At 45.2% G+C, this 22212-nt stretch overlaps 1 protein-coding gene across 1 annotated transcript; it reads left to right on the top strand.

Moving 5' to 3' along the window:
• The first annotated feature begins 882 nt into the window (after positions 1-882).
• Positions 883-14398, top strand: LOC115074012 (centriolin-like). The gene is made up of 5 exons (XM_029573078.1): positions 883-1369; positions 1629-2218; positions 3277-3430; positions 8206-8314; positions 10690-14398. Exons 1-5 carry the CDS (start codon positions 1085-1087, stop codon positions 10947-10949), a joined length of 1398 nt encoding a protein of 465 aa, XP_029428938.1. The 5' UTR covers positions 883-1084; the 3' UTR covers positions 10950-14398.
• The last annotated feature ends 7814 nt before the right edge of the window (positions 14399-22212 follow it).

Raw genomic sequence — 22212 nt, 5'->3', positions numbered from 1 at the left:
GTTTTACTTGCATTTTAGACAGAACAAACACTTTTCACTGCCCTGAATTAAAGAGGAGTGGTGTTCCCTTCTGTACCTCTTCTCTGAGCTCCCTCCACTTCCCAGCAGGTGATTTCACACCATCTACTGATGACTGCAGACGTGGCCTAAGAACAGGCTTATCTGGGTCTTAATGTCAGCTATAGGCAGGCAATCACTCTAGATACAGCCCCCCCCCCCAAATAATTTAAAGTCACTTGGAGAAAGAATCGGTACTAATTTTTTCTGAAACTAAGATCAGAGGCCTGACGTGAAGGTACAAACTTAGGACCTGATTTTCTAAGGCTTTTCTCCTATTCTATGTAAAAAATGCTTAGTAAATGAAGCCCTCGGGAGATAAGGAAATGCCTTCAGTACCTGAATATAATCCGCTTTGCAGTGTCTGAAAGGCGGAATATAACTCAAATACGTGTGGAGGAGAACGTGTGAGAAAGGACATCAAGGCTCAGGATGTGATTCGGATCTGGTATCCCGCTGGAGAGAGAAGCGATCGCCAGCCGATGCCTGGACTCTGCCCTACCGATCCCCACTGGTTTTGCCTAGATCCGATCTTCTTTCATCCCGCTGTCGTAGTTTCGTCAGCACTAAGAAAAGCAGACGGCCATATTGGCAGTGACATCACTGCCGACAGCGGAGAAGACAGAGGCATTATGGGTACCTACGGCCCTTTCTTCCACGCCCCCGGTCCGGTCTTTGATCCTTGTGTCCTTTGCTCATTGGCTTAGCGTTTGCCTACCTTGCCGAGCCTCTTCATTGGTTTAAAGAAAACCTTTTTGCCCAATGAGCGTGCGTCATTAGTTGCGCCCTCTCCTCTCCGGCGCCGCGCGCTGTTGAAGTTTTTTTTTTTTTTGCGGGCTCTTTTCCCGCAGTTGGCAGGCAGGGATCCGAAGTTGTCGGCTTTGTTTTATTTTGTGCTCATGGGAGCCGGCGGCGGTAGTAGTAGCAGCGGAATGAATTAAAGTTGCAAGGCTTGGGAGTTTTGGGGTTTTTTTTAATTTTGGGAATATAAAGGGGAGGCAGCCAAGCCGGTCTGGTCAGGTTCGCCATGTCGGCGAGGCGGAAGACGGGGAAGGGACCAGCGGTGCCACTGCACCAGCAGTCTCCGAGGGAGGCTGAGGAGGAAGAGGCGGAGGAGGAGGAACGAGGCCCGGGGCCGGGCCCGGGCCAGGGCCCCGGAGCGATGGTCTGGGCCCTGCTCGTGCTGTTGGCTGCCGGGCTTGGAGCGCAAGGCTGGTTGCTTTCTCGACAAGGGGAGTCTCAGCGACAGTTTGGGGACTCGATGCAGCTGTTACGGAGCCGCCTTCAGGGGCTGGATGGGTTGCGGGAGCAGGTACAGTAGGAGGGAGAAGCGGGGTGGAATTGTGGCACACTGAGGAGAGGGGGGTAGAAGGAATGGGGACACTGACGACGATTTAGAGTAGAAGAGTGTCTGGGGGTATTAAAGGAGAAGAGTATTAGAGAGTGGCGGGCTGTGCCTGGGATTGATGCATATTGTATATCTGAAAAAAAAATGGACTTGACCGTGCGTAGCCAACCTTACATGCACTTTGATGTGGTAGTGCTGAATTTGTGATCCTTTGCTTTTCCAGGTACTAAGCACAGTGGAGTTGGGACAGAGAATGACCGACATGGAAGTGGCCCAGACTCTGTCTGAGCAGAAGCTGGAGAAAGCCACCAGTGCTGCAGAGCAGGTCCTTTCCTCTGATCCCATTGCTAAACTATCTGCCTTGCAGTCAGAGGTGAGACGTAGCCTTGGTGATATCAGGAAGGAATTCCCTTCCAGGGCAGACCTAGATCTGCTCCAGAGCAAAGTGGCGAATCAGGACTCTGTGGATCTGGAGAAGATGGGGCAGACCATGGTTGATGTTCTGGAGACCACTTCTCAACTAAAAGAGAACATTTCTCAGATCTCCAATTCACTCTCCAAATCTTTCAACACCCTGGAACAAACACAGCAGAGCTTGCAGGACTTGCAGCAGAAGCAGGAAGTGATCAGTAAAGAAATCAATGAGGGCATGACCTCCTTGGCAGCCAGGATGGTAGTGCTGGATGCAGGTCTAAATCGGACCCTACGACTGTTCGAGGATATGAGCACACAGCTGGAGGACACGGAAGAGTTAATGACTGCCCTGAAAGAAACAAGAGAGAGCTCCAGCTCTCAGCAGCTGGAAGAGCTTCGGTAAGGAGCAACTGCATAGTGGTGGTATCATCACCTGATGAGCAGAGATTAAGACTCCTGTTGTATAGCAGGTCAAACCATTACAGCCTTTCCTGCAAGCTTAATTAAGAATATTTGAGTTCCTTACTCGCAGAATATCAGGAAGAGGCTTCTTATCTATATAACTGTGCTCCAAGGGTAACTGAATAATTAAAAAAAAAAAAAAAGCATGGGAGAAACACAGAGTATCTCTAGTGGAAAGGTGGTGAGGAGGGAGGCTGGGGATTGGCTGGCGTCTGTGGTGTTGCACCATGGGGCAGGCTGGATGCACCTGATGGTCCTTGTCTGCCATCCTGTTCTATGTCAGTGGCTGGCGTTAATTTCAGCCGGCACCGGGAAAGCGCTCAGAAAAGCAGAAAAAAAACTGCTTTTCTGTACACCCCCCGACTTAATATCATAGCGATATTAAGTCGGAGGCCCCAAAATTTAAAAAAATTAAAAAAAAAAATTAAAAATCTGCCCGCGGGTTGGAAGACGGACGCTCAATTTAGCCGGTGTCCGTTTTCCGAACCCATGGCTGTCAGTGGGTTCGAGAACAGACGCCGGTAAAATTGAGCGTCGGCTGTCAAATCCACTGACAGTTGCCGCTTCTGTCAAAAAGGAGGCGCTAGGGACGTGCTAGTGTCCCTAGCGCCTCTTTTTACCGCGGGCCCTAATCTACATACCTGTGCTTTCTGAATCGCGTGCCCAGAAGAGTGGCCTGTGCGCATGTCGGGAGAGCGGGAGCTCGCCGGCTCTCCCGCACGTTTTTCTGTTTCGGCCTGTATTATATAAGTATGGTTAGTCATATTCAAGCACTACTTTAAAGTTATTTTAAGAAGACTGATTTTTAAAATACTGTGCAAAATTGTAGCTTCCAGTGGTGATTGAGTGCAGGATTCATTCTGAAGCAGCTTTCTTGACATCCAATAGTAAACCACCTGCACATACCTCTGTACCGTGACAGTCTTAAATTTAATAAATTCATTATTTGCTCAAGTATTTGCTGCAGTTTAATTGTGACCTTCCTGTGTTTCTAGAGAGCTGATCCAGCAGCTGCAGAAGGAGAAGTCAGCAGCGGTGGAAGAGGTGAGCTCAGTCCGGCGCCAGGTGGCGGATCAACGCAGAGAACTGGAGGGCAAGGCAGTGGACCTGGAATCTGCCCTTGGCATTCTGCAGGCTCGCGTGGTACAGGTAAGGGCAGTGACAAATTTAGCTTTGTGTCGCCCTTAGGTGCCATCAGTGATTGCACCTTTCCTCCCTCCCTGACTCCATTTCCCTCCCGCTTTGGAGCTCATGGCAGCAGCAGTTTGCTGCCCCAGGATATTTGCCCATGTAGGCAGAGTGGTAAAGTTGGCTCTTGGTGACAAGTGAATTGCTTGAATGTGTGTATTTAGACGTGTTTATTAGACATCGTGCTTGCTGCAAGTTTGTTTTTTCATTGGAAGTAAAGAGAAAAGAAAGGAAAAATGATTCCTATGGCTGCCACTCATTGTGACCCTGGTTCCCTCCTTGGGCATACCCCGAGAGAGTGGGGTAGGGTGTTTTTCCTGCTACTCTAGATCAGGGCATTGAATTATCTAGCATGGGCCTTACGATAGTAATAAATATGCACCAGAGGCACGTTGCACGGATTACAGATCTTAAATGCAAATTTCTCACATCTTATCTTCCTCTCTTAAAATGTGGTGGTGGATTTTATTCTTCTGGTATTTACTGTTGGTCTGCAGAACCAATTAAAAAAAATAATAAATGGAGGGAGGTTGAGAGGAAACGCTCCTTTACCATGCCTGGAATCGTCCCCAGCGGAGGCGATTGACAGAATTCACGCAGCCTTGGGAGATATGTGAAGGGCGCTGGTACGGCGACAGAAGATGACGAATGGAATGGGGAGGGAGGGAGGGCGGGAAGCCTGCACTGAGCAGGAATTTTAACTCCATTTGAAATACGTCAGAAGTAAACATAATTTGAAGAAATGGACACCGCTCCTGAAAGTAAGATGTAACGAGGTTATCTCTGTGGAGGAGGCAGTGAGATATGATTAAAATTCAGGTGGTCCTAGTGAGATGTGATAGCATGGTGTTCATGGGCACCGTGCTGGGCTTCAGATGAGACAAGGCCCTGTCTTGGACTTTGGAGACCTTTTGGATTCACCCTCCCCCGCTCCACCAAAAAGGATAGGGCTGTTGAGAGGCTGCCGTGCAGGGTCAGAAACTTGTCCAATACATTTTTTTTTTTTTTTTTAATCTAGCTACATTGTTAACCTCGACCACATCCTCCAGCATCAAATTCAACAGCTTACCGTATTTTTCACTCCATAAGACGCACCTAGGATTCAGAGTGGGGAAAATAAATAAATAAATAATGGTATGCTAAACCGACTCTGTTCCTGGGCATCTGGGCGTCTTATGGAGCAAATTAGGGGAGGCAATACAATATTTTTTTGGTCCCCATTTCATTTCCGGGTCTGGGTAGGGCCATTTCTATCCACTCCCCGGATCAGAAAACGTTTATCGTCCTCTTTGTTGGGAAAAAACAACAAAAAAAATCCCATCCCTTTAAAGTTAATTAACTACAACTCGCCAAGACTTGCCAAAAGCCCCTAGTGGTCCAGCGAGGGTCTGGGAGAGATCTCCTGCACTCGGGCCGTCAGTTGCCAGTATTCAAAATGGCGCAGATAGCCTTTGCCCTTACTATGTCACAGGGGCTACTGGTGCCATTGGTTGGACCCTGTCACATGGTAGGAGCAATGGACGGCCCACAAGATGGCTGCTGTTAAGCGTATAGCTTTAGCATTTTATTTAATGATGGGGGTCTGTAATTTTGGCACCGGTAGCCCCTGGGACATAGTAAGGGCGAAGGCTATCGGCGCCATTTTGAATACTGGCAACCGACGGCCCGAGTGCAGGAGATCTCTCCTGGACCCCTGCTGGACCCACAGAGATTTTTGGCAAGTCTTGGTGGGGTCAGGAGGGTGGGGGTTGTAGTTAACTTTAAAGGGCTGGGATGGGGATTTTTTTTTTTTTTTTATATTCGCTCCATAAGACGCACAAACATTTTCCCCCACTTTTGGGGGAAAAAAGTGCGTTTTGTGGATCGAAAAGTACGGTAATTGTGCATTGACAGAAAATATGTTTAAAATCTGCTACCAATTCATACAGGAGTAGGCAACTCGATCCTCAAAGTGCCACAAACTGGTCTGGTTTTTGTGATATCTGTAATAAATATGCATAAGGTATATTTATTTAAAATTTGGATACTGCCTATTAACATTCCTAGGCGGTTAACAAGGTACCATTTGAAAAGATACATTTGCATGCACTGCTGGCATTATATGCAGAAAGCTCAAGCTTTATTCTCTGCCTTTTCAAATAATTCATAATGCTCTATTTGCTTTTTCGACTTCGGTAGTGACTTCTAATATGGAATTTAGCATTGTGCATGTATAGTTAGGATTATTTTTCCCTCTGTGCATTGCTTTACACTTGTCCTCATTAAATTTCATCTGCCATTTTATTTTATTTATTTATTTTATTTAAGGTTTTAATATACCGGCAATCATGAGAACATATCTTGCTGGTTTACATGAAACGGGAGTGCATTAAATACATCAAACTAGAACTGAGGTGACCGAAGGTACAGTTACAATTAACAAGGGTAGCAAAACTTGGTGAAGAGGAAGAAATAGGAAAGAATAAAATGGTTAAACGATATACAAGTCAAATTACAAGTTATGTGCAAATGGCATGATTAATGGCTGGATGTTTTAGAGGAGTCCTTGGATTGTGTCATTAAATTGTGTCTGGGAAAGCTTGCTTGAATAACTTTTGATACTCAAATCTTCAGTTTGCTCAGGTTTGATTTTGAAGAATATTTATCCATCTGCAGATTTGATCGCACCACTCATTGCTCCGGATCATTAATGGATAAATTTAAACATTGGTCCCAGTTCCAATCGCTGGGACACTCCACTGTTTACCTCTTTCCATTGGGGGAAACTGGTCATTTAGTTCTACTCTTATGTGCTTACTCTGCTTCCTCTCTTTCAACAGTTACCAATCCACAATAAGACAGTGCCTCTTATCCCATACCTTTCTGATTTCCAGAGCCTCTCATGAAGGACTTTGAAATGCTTTCTGAAATCCAAATACAGTGTTTGATTTACTCACTCGTATCCACGAGCTGATTTTAAACCAGTGTTTCCCCACCTTTTCAAGCTTAAGGTGCATGTACATTAAAAAAAAAAAAAATGTGTGGCACATCATTCTCCAGAGCTGGCCGTGCAGACATGGAAAGGATTCATGGCCAAAAGAAGTGCTTCAGAAGCAGTGAAAGCCTCATCAGTGCCTCCTCCCTCCTTTTGTTTTAAAATTTGGAAGAGAAAAAAAGACACACATGAGCTTGTCTTGTTCGACCAGCTTTCTCTTTTGCAAGTGCAGAAGAGAGAGGTCTGTGTGGTGCAGACAGCTAGTTTAGTTAGTTACCTTTTGCAGCTGTTTGTGGCTGTTAAAACTCCTTCACTGCTGCTGCATCCAGTGCTCCTTGCATGCTGCCCCCATCTTGCTTAGCCTGGAAATAAAGGAGGAGGCTGAAGAGGGGATGATGTGCTCTGCGTGCTGCACATTAGCACTCTCCAGGCCGCATGCTGGAGTTGGGAATAAGATGCATGCATGATTACACATTGTTCTCAGAAAGGAGTTCCTAAGAGCCATCATTGGTGTCATGCTGAGGCCAGAACCCAGGTACTGGCTTGGATCTAAGCATCAGGCAGTGATGACCTTTCCTTGGTGCACACCAGTGTGCCATGGCACCGTGATTGGGGGAAACAGATTTACATATTCAGAGAATTCTATTAGATCAATAAGGCACAACTTCCCTTTGCTAAATCCATGCTGACTTATCCATATGACCAGTAATTTTGTTCTCAATAGCTTTCACAATTTTAACCAGCACTGACATCAGTCTGTAGTTATCTGGATTACCCCTGAAGTCCTTTTTAAAAATTGCCATTATGTTGGCTACCCTCCAGTCCTCAGGTATAATGGCAGATTTGAATAATAAGATACAGATTACCAGGAGTAGGTCTGCAACTTCATATCTGAGTTCCTTTAGAGTTCTGGGGTGAATACCATCAAGTCCCAGTGCTTTGCTCCTATTTAGTTTGTCAGTTTGCTCTAGCACTTCCAAAACCAGGAGTCTGGACTGATCCGTGGTACCACAGGAACGAAAATTATAAGGTAAGAACCAATTTTCTTATCATACATAAACATGGCCATCAACTAAATGTTTCTTTAAACAAAATCAGCTTTAACTGCTTTCTAAAATCCTTTACATCAGTCTGAAATCTAAGCTGATCGGGAAGGGAGTTTGTATCTCTTCCTCTGAATCGTCACCTAGAAAGAATGGATCCAGCGCCGTAGGTATTTCTGCATATCCAAGTGGGCTAACATGGCAATTAATGCTACTTTATTCCAGACGCAGGAAAATGATGCCATCGCACTGCAGTGCTATGAAGTGAGCCACTGGGCCTGCCCTCATCTGTTTTGATTTTTATTTCCCATCAGGGCAGACACAGTGGGATCTCATTGGCCCTTTTTTTTTTTTTTTATTTCCCAGAGAGGTCTCACCTACCCCATTCCCCTCATCTGTCTCCATGCCCTGTACAGAGACTGGGAAGGGGGAATCCTCATTTTCAACTCCTTTTAGTATATTGCAATCTGCACTGCCCTTGCCTAAGCAGCGTCACATCTTCCTGGAACACAGCAAGGCTCTTGGCCGGCCCACGGTTGTTCTGTGAGCAGCACGTGATGCTCTGCGAGTGGGAATGAGACCCTTGCCCTTGCAGTGATTATAACAGCTCTGGGCAGCTCTTCCTCTCTAGGCTTCATCCTCTATGTCTTTGACCCAGGGTCTCTCTTAGAGTTTCACACTTAATGTGTGTTTAAAATATTTTGTTATGTTCTTAACAGGTGGAGACTAGAGTGGCGAGTCAGAACGTGCAAGTGCTTGGGGCTGTGCAACAGGAGCTGCAACATCTGAAGAAGAAGCTGGACGAGATGGAGAGCAGCCTCCGGCAGTGTGAGAGCAAATCCCAGCATTGTGTGTGTGTGTGTGTGTGGCCGTCTTTCGTGCACTGGTCATCTGAAGGCTCGCTCTTCAGGGTTACATCAGGGCTTCCTTGATCCTTTTTGGGGAGGGACATCTAGTGCCTACTGACGGACAGTAGTGAAAGCTGAAGTGCCATAAACAAAGCATGGGCAGGCAGACACATCACAAACCAGGAACTGCATGGCAAGCAGCCAGTGCACGCTTCACACAGAGGGCGCTTACTACCCCGGCATGGATTACATACATCGCTCTAGAGCTCTTACTAATTTTAATTCTGTTGTGATTACCCCCCCCCCCCCCCCCCACACACACACACACACACACACCAAGGGAGCAAGTCATTGCCACGGGTGCTGGATTTTTTGTTTTTAAATGTACATAGTAGACAAGGGCAGGAAAAATAAAAGTCCCATCAGCCCTTCTAGTCTGCCCAGTTATTCTTGCGCATACTACAAAAAATATCCCAGCTGGAAATGACTCTTCATCCAAGTCGGGTTTTATTTTTGATTCTCTGCCCCTCAGGATAGATGAGCATAAAAGTTCCCATACTCAATTCGGCACCCAGGCTCTCGTGCCCTCCGTGTCTTACTGCCAAACTTTGGAATAATCTTCCCCGTGAGCCTTGCTAAACAGTACTTGGCCATCACCAACGTGCCGTCGCTGACCCGTTGGTTTGCAGGGAGTTGTAGTCTGCTGGTACCAACTCGCCTACGCTCTGGGCCTCCTGTAATGCTATGTTGTCATGTTTCCTTCATCTGCCCTTTTGTTTTCTGCTTATTGCATCTCGTCTTGTCTTTGATCTTGAAAGAGTGAAGGATGAGTTCTGTGCAGTACTGCATCCCCTAACTCTGCTTCAACCACCAATGTCATGTAATAGGAGCAGATAAAGACCCTTAGACCCATCTTTTCTGCCCGCTATCATTCCTGGTACAAAGCCATAGACCCAGTTGATCTCTGGCCTTCCCATCATATCTTTGCCATTGGGGATCCTCTGTTTATGACAAACTTTCTTGAATTCTGTTACCACAGTGGTCTCCACCACCTCCCTAAGACCATTCTATGCCTTTACCTCTCTTTCCGTGAAGAGAATTTGCTGACACTGCCCTGTATACATTATCCACAGGGTGGCGCCCTGATACCACCTTTCACTTCATGCTTATGTTTTCCGCCAGCTTCTAGTAGGAGCAGGGTGCCCTATAAAATGCAGATTTCAGGATAGTACATGATTCTGGAAGAGAGTGGCACCCAATATTCTGCATAATGTACAGAGTTTAGTGAAACTCTGGATGTTTTCATCCCCTGGCTGGAGAAGACTAGAATTTTCTAGGATTTTAGAGACAGGTGAGCAGAGCAAGCTTAGCGATAAGCTCTGTGTTCCATAAATTAATTTTTTTTAAAAGCAGTAATAGCACATTCAACAGATTTATTTATTTATATTCCGCTTTGACACTTCAAAGTGGATTACATTCAGGTACTGTAAGATCTTTAGAGACAGAGCTGCGTTGAAGTTGGTCTGGAATGCACTGCAAGATGACAGCTCTGGCTGCAGCTGTGCGCTCTTGTTGCTTGGCTTAAAGCTTGCACCGGTTGCCAGCTCTGGACACTTGCATAAGAACATAAGAAAATGCCATACTGGGTCAGACCAAGTGTCCATCAAGCCCAGCATCCTGTTTCCAACAGTGGCCAATCCAGGCCATAAGAACCTGGCAAGTACCCAAAAACTAAGTCTATTCCATGTTACTGTTGCTAGTAATAGCAATGGCTATTTTCTAAGTCAACTTAATTATTAGCAGGTAATGGACTTCTCCTCCAAGAACTTATCCAATCCTTTTTTAAACCCAGCTATACTAACTGCACTAACCACATCCTCTGGCAACAAATTCCAGAGTTTAATTGTGCGTTGAGTAAAAAAGAACTTTCCGATTAGTTTTAAATGTGCCCCATGCTAACTTCATGGAGTGCCCCCTAATCCTTCTATTATCCGAAAGAGTAAATAACCGATTCACATCTACCTGTTCTAGACCTCTCATGATTTTAAACACCTCTATCATATCCCCCTTCAGTCGTCTCTTCTCCAAGCTGAAAAGTCCTAACCTCTTCAGTCTTTCCTCATAGGGGAGCTGTTCCATTCCCTTTATCATTTCGGTCGCCCTTCTCTGTACCTTCTCCATCGCAATTATATCTTTTTTGAGATGCGGCGACCAGAATTGTACACAGTATTCAAGGTGCGGTCTCACCATGGAGCGATTATGGATAAGCCAGGTCTAATATGCAAACCTAAACACTACAACATGAAATATGTAAAAGAACAATCTTACATGTGTGTGTTTTGTCTCCCCTGGCAGGTTTCTCTGGAGAAGTGGAGACATTCTGTGAGACCATAGCAAACTGTGGCTGGCCGCACGTCCGTGAAGTCATCTTCCCCCACCGTCTACTGAGGGAGCCTGCAGTTACACTGGGGGTCTCTGGGCTGAGTGCCCAGGGCCCCGTGGGAGTATCAGTAAAAGCCGTGGATGTGATGGATTCTGGGTTCAAGGTCCAGATCAGCAACCTAGGTGACCACCATCTGTCCAGTGTGAAAGTCACATGGATGGTGTGTGCTTAATGCAAAAGGGGGGGGGGAGGGAAGAGGATGTGGCAGGCAGGCAGGGGTCATTGACTGACTGGGGAATTAACAGGAGCAACGTACTGGGAAGACTGGTAACTATAGCTTAGGAAAAGGATTTATAAAAACAATGGTGGTTAAAGGTACTGTGATTGGTTAGATAGAATCATGTGATTGCACTGAGTAATTGGTATATTGGGAAGCCCTTGGCCAATGGAAAGGCAGCTTAAAAATGCATTGGATGAGGTCGCGCTGCACTGTCTTGACTGAAGGCAAAAGGTTAACTTTTGAGTGACTAAGAACTTGGAGAAAACAACATTGTGTTAAGACATCGTATATCGTGATAGTATTAACTTCTGGAGCACGTGACTCAGCTTCCTGGCGGTCATGGGACATTCATCATGGGAATAAATTTAACATTCTGGTGGTATGAATATTTATCATTGGAAAACAATGTGCTTGAAGGGCTAAAAATCTTATATTTTTGTATATAGATCTTAAATTTTGTAAAAAAATCTTTTCATTTTAATCTGGAGCTTCGCAGAGCACATGAAACCAAAGGGTTTTTTTGTTTTTTTTTTTGTGTGTGTTTTCAAGAAATATTACAACATTTTTTTTTTTTTTTTTTTTTAAATCAAGTTCTATGCCTTTGAAAAATCTTAGGGTGCACCTGAAGACCTTATTTGCTAGTTTATAATTTTCTTAGGTAGGTGTGGAGGTGGATTCCTTTCTTTGAACTCTCGCTGCTGGCAGATGTTACCTGCTTTGAGCCATATTCCTGCTGAAGTTGTACTGAGGATTTTCTGCCCCGGAGGATGCTTGAATTTTGGGGGTGGTGGAAGTGAAAGGAACTTTATATAGCTGTGTTGCCTGGAGCTAGGTCGAGGGTGCTACGATAGGCTCCTGCCCCATATTTCACACTACCTTCCATCCATGTCCTGGGATCAGCAATTGCAAATATGTAGGGGATGTGGTTATTTTTTTTAAAGCTGAATTTTTAGTTTACTGACTTTTTGTTCTCTAGCCTTTCATATATTAGGAATCTCACCATTTAATAAAGTAGCGCCTGCCTGTGGTTCATAGTTCGAATGCTGGCAATTTGAGAACTGTTTGCTTATAAGTATTTTGCAAATGTTTTATGTTGCTCTGGTGGGGTATGTGTACTTTTTTTTTTTTTTTTGAAACTTTGATTTTCAGGGTGGGCCACAAAGGCACTTCCCGTTTTGGGATCCACCAGTAAAGTTGCCCTGGTCTAGTCACCTTAGTGCCTGTTCTCTCCCCATACTGCTCATGGCCCTTGCCATAAACTTAATGGGCAGTGAAAGGGAATTCGCTACTCTTGGACCTTGGGCTGTTTCTTTTCCTGCGTTTGTAGCTACTGTAAGAGCTTTTATAACTATGGCACACAAGGGTGCAAGGAAAGCCATGCCATGGCCTGAGGTCGCATCTTTCTTGAATGACTACTGAAAAGTGACCCTGGGAAGTATGCTCATTGTAGTCCTAATACCTTTTTTTATAGTGCATCTTATTTTTTTAAAAAGCAGTGGAAATAGATTAAAAATCTCAGAATAAGAAGGAAAAAGAAACGAGAAGCGTCAAAATCTAGGGCATCTGCTATTTCCAGAATCCTGTCCACACTTGTGCGTTAAACTTGTAAATGTGCTGAATCGTATAAATGTCTTGTCCATTTTTTTTTTTTTATCTCATGTGTCCTCTTAGGCAGATTGTGGAACAAGGTCTGCAGAGGTGGAGGGGCTGTGGTTTAGAAAAAACACGTGTATGCAATAAAACCCTGACCAAAGATTTTATCTTTGTAGCACACGAGCAGTCTTCTACAATGAGCAGGGAACTTGTTTTAATAAAATGAATGACAATCGATTTAAAATGAAGTTCTTACTTTTTACGTGAGGAACAAATGCATCTGGATGTGTGTCTCCCTTTTTCGAGCAGGACTAGAAGCAGAGGCCTCTTTCCCTGCACCAGTAGGTGTTGCTGTAGTCTTATGAAACAGGAGCGTAAGTTTAAAGGATGCTAAGCTGCCACAGCCAGCAGTGGGATGCACAGCGTCTGAGGAAGTAAAGTCATCCCTGAGCAGCGTTTAGCTTGCTCCTGTCACCTTAGCAGTTTTTGGCTTTGTCTGACTCAAAACCACTTTTGCATGAAGCTGGGTGGGCTCTGGCTGAAGTTTCTCATTGGCTTAAATTGTATCAAAATGCCTGGTTTGATGCTGGAAAGGGCCCGTTATGGGAGAAGATACCCCAGAGCCTATATTATTTGTGCAAATGAGCTGGGAGTTATACTGTGGTTATAGGCAGAGTTAAGAAAAAGTGGTGCTTCGTTACCGATCACGGGATATCCATGCTCCCAGTATCCTGATTTTTAACACTGAGGTGGACAACTCCATCAGGAGCCACAAACAGGTCTGGTGTCGATGCTGCTGTTGTAGAAAAAAAAAAATGCTGAAAACTTCAGCCCACAAGGTCTTTCATCCAGCTGCCACCGAACAAAAATCAGATTCTGCCTGCCCCCACCAACTGGAAATCTGCTTTCCTAGCGTGTAGCCAGAAGCAATGGCATAAAATGGTCACCTGCAGAAACAGGCGCAGGAACACTTAGTTATCCTCCCCCCCCCCCCCCCCCCCAGGTCCTGCACCTCAGTCAGGTGCCCCCTTCTAAAATTAGGGAAACAGATAATGACCTCTTGCCCCACCAGCACTGAAATACAAAATAGCACTGGCTGAGCTTAGTAAAGGTCTACAGGAGGAATTTATACTTTGCTTTTTACAAGAGGGCGAATCTGTTCAGTCATCTCTGCTTCAGGATGAGCCTCCTAGATCTTCTCTTGTTTGATGCTCAGTGAGGATCCATATGTCAAAACAAACATGTCTGAAAAGATTCACTGAGGATCTGCTATTATGATATTAGGTAATGGATTTTAAGTCTCCAGATGTTTAATGTTAAAGACCCATCTCCTGTGATCTGATAATGCAAAGCCTTTTAAATCCAGAACATACATTTTATTAATGGTGGGGATCATTCATGGTTTCACTAATTCTCGTCTTTTTTCATCTTGAATATAACCTCAGGATTAATAATTAAATAACCTGTCAAAATATCAAAATTATATTTTCTAGAAACCTTTTATGCTTACTAGTTCATTGATTAAACATTTGCTGTATTACACTTTGATAAAAGTTAGGTATTTTAGTAGAGCTGTTTATGGAGACTGGTTTTATAGTTGATGTAAGATCTTGGTTTAGTGTTTTTGGGATGTTTTAATGTTTTCTGTTTTATAGTATTTTATGCTTGTTACCCTATACTGTTGCTTATGATGTTGTATTGCTATGTGTGTGTATGATCCTGTTTCATAATATTGTTCTCTTGCACCCTGCCTTGAGCAAACTGGAAAGGTGAGAGAAAAATTCAAATAAAATGCACAGCAGTTGCCATCCTTTTGAACCCAAGCAAAAGACTACTTTTGGGGTTTTTTTTGCGGGGGAGGAAGCAGGAAAAGGCCTCTGTCTCAGCCCCTTACTGTTTGCAGTGGTGTGATTTTGTGCATGCGTCAACTGGTACAATGACGGCTTATGCATACATCTCAGGAGGTTGAATATTACAGACGACCCCTGCATCCCTTATCTGTGCTCAAGGTACAAATGGAGAAAAACAATAGTAATTCTGCAAGTTTGCAAGAATTGGCTGAGCACACTCTGTGCATATGCAGTACTCTAGATTATCTCAACCTAGTCCCCGGGAGTCACTTAATCAGTTTGGGGTTTCAAGATATCCACTATGAATATGCATATGAGAGATTTGCATTCACTTCTTCCATTGTTTGCAAATCTGTCTCCTGCATATTGGTGGTGCATATCCTGAAAACCTGACTGGCTAGCTGTTGAGATCTGCTGCATAGCAGCTGAGGCAAATGCTTATGGGGGTGCCTTCCCCGGAAAGCTTATGAGTCGGGGGCAGGCAAACCCAGGCCTCGCAAGCTGCAACCAGATCTGGTTTCCATGATTTCCGACTTGAATAGGCATGAGCTATACTTGCATGTGCTGCCCCTGTTTGTATGCAGATAGTATGAATATCCTGAAAACCAGACTTATTTGCATCACCCACTCAGAGTTCTGTGTACCCCTGTTAATCAGATTTGGGCTGGGTGGATGACTTGCTCAGAGGTTTGAGGGGGTGCAGGTGGGTTTTAAATTTAGATCCTAAATAAGAGGAACCGGGTCAGGGCCAGTGGCAGCCTTGGGGGGGAAAACACGAGCTCAAAAAGGTCCCAGTTGCCGAGTTGGCAGAAAATCCCCATTGCGGTCTGGCCTCCCCAGCTCCGTGCTCTAAATCTTAAGGTGCACCGCCCGCTTGGGACTACAGAACCATTAAACGTTTTCCCTTGGCATCATGCATTAATTTATTCCCACCCATCTTCCCTTCTTCCCTCTTTGTATCTTCTGCTCCATCTGCTATTCCTCTCTTCCCGTTTTCCTCCAGTCAGTGTTTCGTAAAGGCAGAAGATGTGGTACAGAAAAATGAACTACATTTGAACATGCGCTAAAGTAGCAGCTGCTGCCTTGTAGCGAGTCACGTTTTCTGATGATCCTTCTAGTGTACTAAATGTGAAGTTTGCTTGAAACATAACTGGCATTCTAAAATGAGTGCGTACTGCTTTCTCTTCTGGTTCTCAGTTGCTGTTTTTCTTGCCAACTCTTTGTACTTCACATGCATGTCTTGATGCAACTCCACACCAGATAATGTGGAAAAGAAGTGACTGTGAAAATATTTTGATGGAGTGCAAAATGGTACAGGTTCCAGCGTGACGCATACTGAACTATTGGCCAAGTCTGAGCGTATCTGGCAGGAGAGGTGGTGCGGGTTCAGTAACTCGTAAAATTAGTTCGTGATATTGGGCCCATTTACGGTGATGCTGCCGTTTGGTTCTCTCTCAGTGCTTTAAGGATGGGTACAACGTCTGACTGACTGACATTTATTTATTTATCTATACCAATATTCGATTTGACATATCACACCGGTTTACATATAACAGGATGTCAAGGCAAGCCTTATAATGACATAATACATTATAACAGATTAACTGAGTACATATAACTTGCTTTACATAATAACTTTTCTAACAGTAATATGTTCTGATTTAACTACTATGACCAGTGGCAGAGGGGGGGGGGGGGGGTATCAGAAATTAGCTATCTGGAGGGAGTGCTTTCAGAAAGAGCCAGATTTTGAGATTCTTTCGGAAGGATGGCATCGAGGGGTCAGTTCTGAGAGTGGCCGGGAGATTGTTCTAGAGATGAGGGCGTTCTCTTGTGGAGACTCGATGCACTTCCTTAATGGAGGGAGTAGTGAGTAAGCCTGTGTTGGTTGAGCGGAGATTCCTGGTGGGGTTGTAGTGGCACAGGGGTCCCTGTAACCATCTAGCTTTATCATTATGGATTGCTTTGTGGATGAGCATGAGGGTTTTGTATTGAGATCTGAAAGGGCCGGGTAGCCAGTGGAGTTGTTTGAGTGTGGGCATGATGTGATCTGTTTTTTTGGTTTTTTTTTTTGCTATTGGTGATCGCGCAGCTGCATTCTGAAGAAGCTGGAGGGGCTTGAGGATAGACGCGGGTAGGCCTGTTAGGAGGGCGTTGCAATAATCTAACTTGAGGGATTGTAGTACTGTTCGGTAGTCCCGGGGGTGTAGTAGAGGTTGGAGTTTCTTAAGGATTTTTAGTTTGTAGAATCTTTCTTTTATCAGTGTCTTGATAGGATATTTAAAGTTTAGTTCCTTGTCTAAGGTGACTCTGAGGTCTCTTATCGTTGTGAGCGTATTGTATTTGGACAGTGTTGTGGAGTCAGTGTTGGGTGTAGACGTTTTTCTGGAAAGGTGAAGAATTTCCGTTTTGCTCTGGTTGAGCGTTAGTGCCATTTGGGTGAGGATAGATGTTATTTCCATCAGGTAAGATTCCCATCGGTTTAGAGTATTATTGATGTTGGTTTGGTGTTTTTATCTTTCTCTGAGAAGGTGCAGTTGATGTGCTACTTGCATTGGCGATGCACTCCCTGCATCAATTACAGATGCTACACCGGCGTTGCTTAGCTTTATTTTTCCCTCCTAGTTCTGTCAGCATCACCCTTAGCAGGCCCCAGCTCGTTCACCACGGTCACATATAGAAGAGCTGCAAACGACGTTGCAAACCTAGACACCCAATTGGTTCATCTCAGCTAGGTGATGTTTTAGTGTGGACCAAGAGGATTTTGGTGCGGATTGCAATGCATAAGAGGAAATTTAATTCCGAAAGGTAATATTTTGGTCCCTAACTCCTGGACTACCGGCACCATTGGAATCTGCTTTCACGCTCTCACTGACTAACCCAAATGTCACCACATTTAACCGGTGGATCTGAGGTGAAGGAATCAAAAGCAGTCATTTGTCAATGGGGAAGGTTAAGCACTCCCTCATTCCCCCACCCCAAACTCACCTTCAGGAAGTAGGTTCAAGGCGCTGTCGTTCGGAGCTGTGACCTGGATTGGCCACTGTTGGTTTGATGGACCCACGATCTGACCCAGTATGGCAAATTCTTATGAAATTAGCTTTGACTGGTGTTGCGACCGTCGCTGCCCGACGTCTCCCTCCGCCCACCTTACCGCTTTGGCGACTCCCTCCGGGGCTGATGGAAGGCTGGCTGCCGCAGCGTCTTTCTGCCAACCCCCTCCGGCGTTCCCGGACCGGCTCGATGCTGCAATCCGCCATGTTGCCCAGAAGCCTAGGGGCACGCGCACGTCCCAACTGAAGTACCAGCAGTGGCGCGAACCTCAGAGGCGTCCCCCTGAGATGATGTCATCCGTACTGAATATTTAAAGGTCCCTGAATCGCTAACTAATCGAGTTAGCAAGGACTCGCTAAAGCTTTCCTAGCTACTCTGCCTCCTCGGACTAACCAGGGGTACCCGCTCCTCGGGGGCCTCGCTCTCTCTTTCTTTTTCAGGTTACAGTCTGGAACCGGTACTCTCTCCTCAAGGGCCCTCGTTCCCCCACCTTTTGTTCTGAATTCTACTTCTGCCTGGAAGTCATTGCTGCCTATTAGATCAGTGATTTACCATCGCTCTCTCAGAGCTTTCCCTGGAACCAGGTACTTGCTCCTCGAGGGCCTATTCATTCCAGCTCATGAGCTTCTATGAGACCATTGTGTGAGTGTTACCATCAAGGTTCTGTTCCTGAACTCTACATACCCTGCCTACCTCACTATATTCAGTTTCTCAACAGCTCAGCTATCCCGGGATCGCTGTTCCAGTATCTGAGGAACTACAGCCCAGCCGGGCGCTTCCAGCTCACTACTGCCACCTCTGGTGGTTCAGTATACTGTTTAATAAAAGAACTAATGTGTGTCTGTCTCCAAACTCTGAGCCTGACCGGTGGTCCCTCTCGCGATCTTCTCCCGGGGTGTGGCCATCTGCCACCGGCCCAAGGATAAGAACATAAGAAATTGCCATGCTGGGTCAGACCAAGGGTCCATCAAGCCCAGCATCCTGTTTCCAACAGAGGCCAAAACCAGGCCACAAGAACCTGGCAATTACCCAAACACTAAGAAGAACCCATGCTACTGATGCAATTAATAGCAGTGGCTATTCCCTAAGTATAATTCTTTCATTGGTGGATTAAAAGCGAAGGGCCAGGGACCCATTTTCTGTGCCAGAGGCTGCAGTGCAATGAAAGCGTTAGCCAAGGCCGTGCTGGCGTGCTCCGACACTTGTAGCACAAAGAAAGCATGGCTAGCGAGCCCTGTGAGGCTAAGTGGAAGAGAGCATCCAAGCGCACACAGCACCTGTAAAAAACCAAAAACTCCAATGCAAAATTCTTTTTTTTCTTTCAGTTGCTCCAACTTTTAAGGCTGCAAAATCCCCAACTAGGAGTGCAAGGATTCCAGGCCCTCCCAGTCCAATACTATCTAGAATTTATTCTGACGCACCAGCAAAGAGCCTTCATCACATGGTGCGGGAAGGGCCTGGAATTGTCTCGTTCCCAGGCCATGTGCTGTTGCCCTATGTGAATTAATCCCATGCCATGGGTGTAACCTGGGATGGGTGTTAAGTGCTGGGCGGATACCTGGCAGCGGAGTTGTGTGCTTTTTGTTGTTTTATTTTTTTGTTACGGTAGAATACCAAATGCATAAATGTATTCTGTAAGTGTATCCTCCTGTTTATTGAAAATATGTTTAAAATGTAAAGGCAGCTTACAGCATCAGTGCTTGGTGTGGGAGATTCAAGTAACGAGTTGATTTTAGAAGCAGACAGAGGCGTTGGGATTTTAGATTTCCCCTGCCCCCTTTTTTTGTTCTGATTTTTTTTTTTTTAATGTACTTTCCAAGGTGATATTGCTGTTGAGCTTCTGAACGTAAATAAATGGAGGAGGCTCTGACCCAGATCCGAATCCCATGCAGGCTTTCTACTGCTGATAAATATGTAAACATGACTGAGTGGTTAAAATGAGAGCACGGGGAAAAGACAAAACAAAATAGGTGTGTGCAACGTACAAAGATGTAAAAGCTAAAAAAAAAAAAAGTGGGGGGTTGTGGGGGTGCAGACAGGAGAGAGAGAGAGCCGACAAGGAAGCAAAAAGCCAAGCTAGCAAGTAAGCTGATACTCTGGGCACATTATAGCCAGGGGGATCTTGAAGAACCTGAAATGTGGAGTCTGGACATTGAATCACAGGCTGATTCACAGATGCACAGCCTGCTCTTATTCAGAGCTTTGAAATCTCACTCCTGCACCCCTCCTACTGCCTCTTCTTTTCAGGCCTGGGGCAAAGCGAAGGTCTTGAAGAACAGAGCCCGTCTGGGTTCTATCTACGTGCCCTTTCAGATTTCACTTCACACCCCCCCCTCCCCCCCGTGCCAATAACTCTTATGCTCTATACACAGGCATCAGAAACAAAAGGGCAGAGGCAAAGTTTCAGGGCTGGGGAGAAACCTCTAGTCAGGAGAGGCTCTGGGATGTCAGACTGAGTCTGTCTACCAATGACTTGTGCATGTGACCTTGAGCAAAGCACTTCATCCCTGTGCCTCTGCAGGCCACACAGCTCTGCCTCTGCCTCAGTTCTACGCCTGGCTGTGCTGCTGACTTTCCTCTCCCCTTCTGAAAGCTTTAGGTACTTCAGGCTCCAACAGCCTAGGGCAGAGAGTACGATTCTGCAAGTGCAATGCATCTTTAAGCTCTGGCTTGGAAGGAAGAGCAGGAGCAAATCAAAATAATTCTAAAGCAAGTTCACCTGAAGTCTGTCTGGTGAAGCCACGATCTCCTGTAAAATGCAAACTGTGTTTTTTGTGGTCTTTAACGTCTGCCATTCAGCCATGACAAATTTATTTGATGCATTTATATAGCACAATTGTTTTATTCTGCAGATCCAAGCAAAACTGTCTCTTTGCAGAGCACAGTAAAAACATAAACAGGGTCAGAAAAAAAAGTCAAAAACATTCAAACCAGCAACTCGGAAAAGTGCAAATCCAATTATTATTAAAATCTAGGCCAGATCAGAGATAACCCAGAAAACTGCTTATCACTGAACAGATGATAGAATTGATCAAGTTCATTGAGGAAAAGCTGCTTCTTCCTTTAAATGACAGATAGTCCTCCTCTTCCCTGAGATCAGCCAGGAGCAACTTTCACCATTTCGGCCCGGCTATCAAAAAGGACTGAAGTCCGGTCTTATTCAAATGAACATCTTTCTCAGATGGCCAACCAAGAAACAAATGCCATCCTGGTACGTATTCTGTAAGCGGTGATTTCAGACAATCTAAGCTCGGTAAGCAGTGCCGGGATAGTATGCTCCTTGTGACCAGGCCACGGCTGAAGAAGGAGCGGGAAAGACCTATCTATGTCAGGCCAGATGTAACAGCAGCCTGAACTACAGACCTCAGGTGGAAGCTGAGATTTAAGGCTTCTGACCAGACGAAGATTATAAAAAGCTTTTCGGGCTACTGTCGTGGTATGGGGTCTTCAAGAATTATGTGCTTTAGTCTGAATGCTAAAACGAACAGCTCTTGCCCCTACTGTGTATAATGATGAACAACTAACCCAACGGCTTTCATGAGGATTTTTTGAGTTAAAAGAGAATCTGTTTTTTTAACCAGGTTTTAACTACTTAAATGCAATTTGTTAAGGCTGCTAGAGTTTGTCCTTGGTCAGAAATGCCCAGCTGAATTCCTTTAGTGTATAATTGTAGATTTGATGGGCAGCCTGGCTCTTTTTCTGCCCATCTGGATGAATCTTTTGGGGTGGTTTTGCATCGCCAATGTAAGGAACTAGTAGACAACCTTGATATGAAAGTTTTGTGACCTGGGCTCCGTGGGAAGCCTGCTGGCTCAGCCAAATGCATATTTTGGTCAGAAATTAATTGGAGGCCCTTGGTTTAAGAGTAACTTTTATTTTTTTATGTTGTGCTGCATCTTAAGGCCTTGTTCCAAAAGGATATTTCCTTATTCTGTGCCTACTGAGAAAAAAAAAACCGTTATTGAAAAAAATCTATAACTTGTGGTCCTCAGAATTAAGTGGGTGGGTGTAGTCATGCACTGAGCTCTGAATTTGGACTCCCAGGTTGCAAACCAAACTCTTAACCCACTGTTTGATCTCCTTGTGCTCAAACACATTTGGGCATGCGTTTTCGACTCGCTAGCTTTACCCCTTATTCAGTAAGGGGTGATAGCACGCCGAAAACACGCGTCCAACCCCCCCCCCCCCCCCCAAACTAATAGCGCCCGCAACAGGCAAATGCATGTTGATGGCCCCATTAGTTATGCCCGCGCGATTCAGAAAGTAAAATGTGCAGCCGAGCCGCACATTTTAATTTCTGCCAGTGCCGGGGAAGTGCACAGAAAAGCAGTAGAAACTGCTTTTCTGTACACCCTCTGACTTAATATCATGGCGATATTAAGTTGGAGGTCCCAAAAGTTACAAATAGTTAAAAATCTAAAAACGAAATTTAAAATGGGCTCGCGGGTTGAAAACCGGACGCTCAATTTTGCCGGCATCCGGTTTCCAAACCCGTGGCTGTCGGTGGGTTTGAGAACAGATGCCGGCAAAATTGAACGTCGGCTGTCAAACCCACTGACAGCCACTGCTCCTGTCCAAAAAGAGGCGCTAGGGACGTGCTAGTGTCCCTAGCGCCTCTTTTTACCGCGGGCCTTAATTTAAATACATTAATTTACTGATTCGCACACACAGAAGAGTGGGCTGTGCGTGCGCCAGGAGAGCAGGCGCTCTGCCGTGGT

This window comes from Rhinatrema bivittatum, chromosome 12 (genome assembly GCF_901001135.1).
Source record: "Rhinatrema bivittatum chromosome 12, aRhiBiv1.1, whole genome shotgun sequence".
NCBI classification, from domain to species: Eukaryota; Metazoa; Chordata; class Amphibia; order Gymnophiona; family Rhinatrematidae; genus Rhinatrema; species Rhinatrema bivittatum.
This window is presented reverse-complemented; position numbering and strand designations above follow the sequence as displayed.

Coding starts and splice junctions, on each gene's coding strand:
- LOC115074012 (XM_029573078.1), top strand. CDS start 1,085: ATGTCGGCGAGGCGGAAGACGGGGAAGGGACCAGCGGTGCCACTGCAC. Junction 2,219..3,276: donor CAGCAGCTGGAAGAGCTTCG/GTAAGGAGCAAC, acceptor CTGTGTTTCTAG/AGAGCTGATCCAGCAGCTGC. Junction 3,431..8,205: donor TGCAGGCTCGCGTGGTACAG/GTAAGGGCAGTG, acceptor TGTTCTTAACAG/GTGGAGACTAGAGTGGCGAG.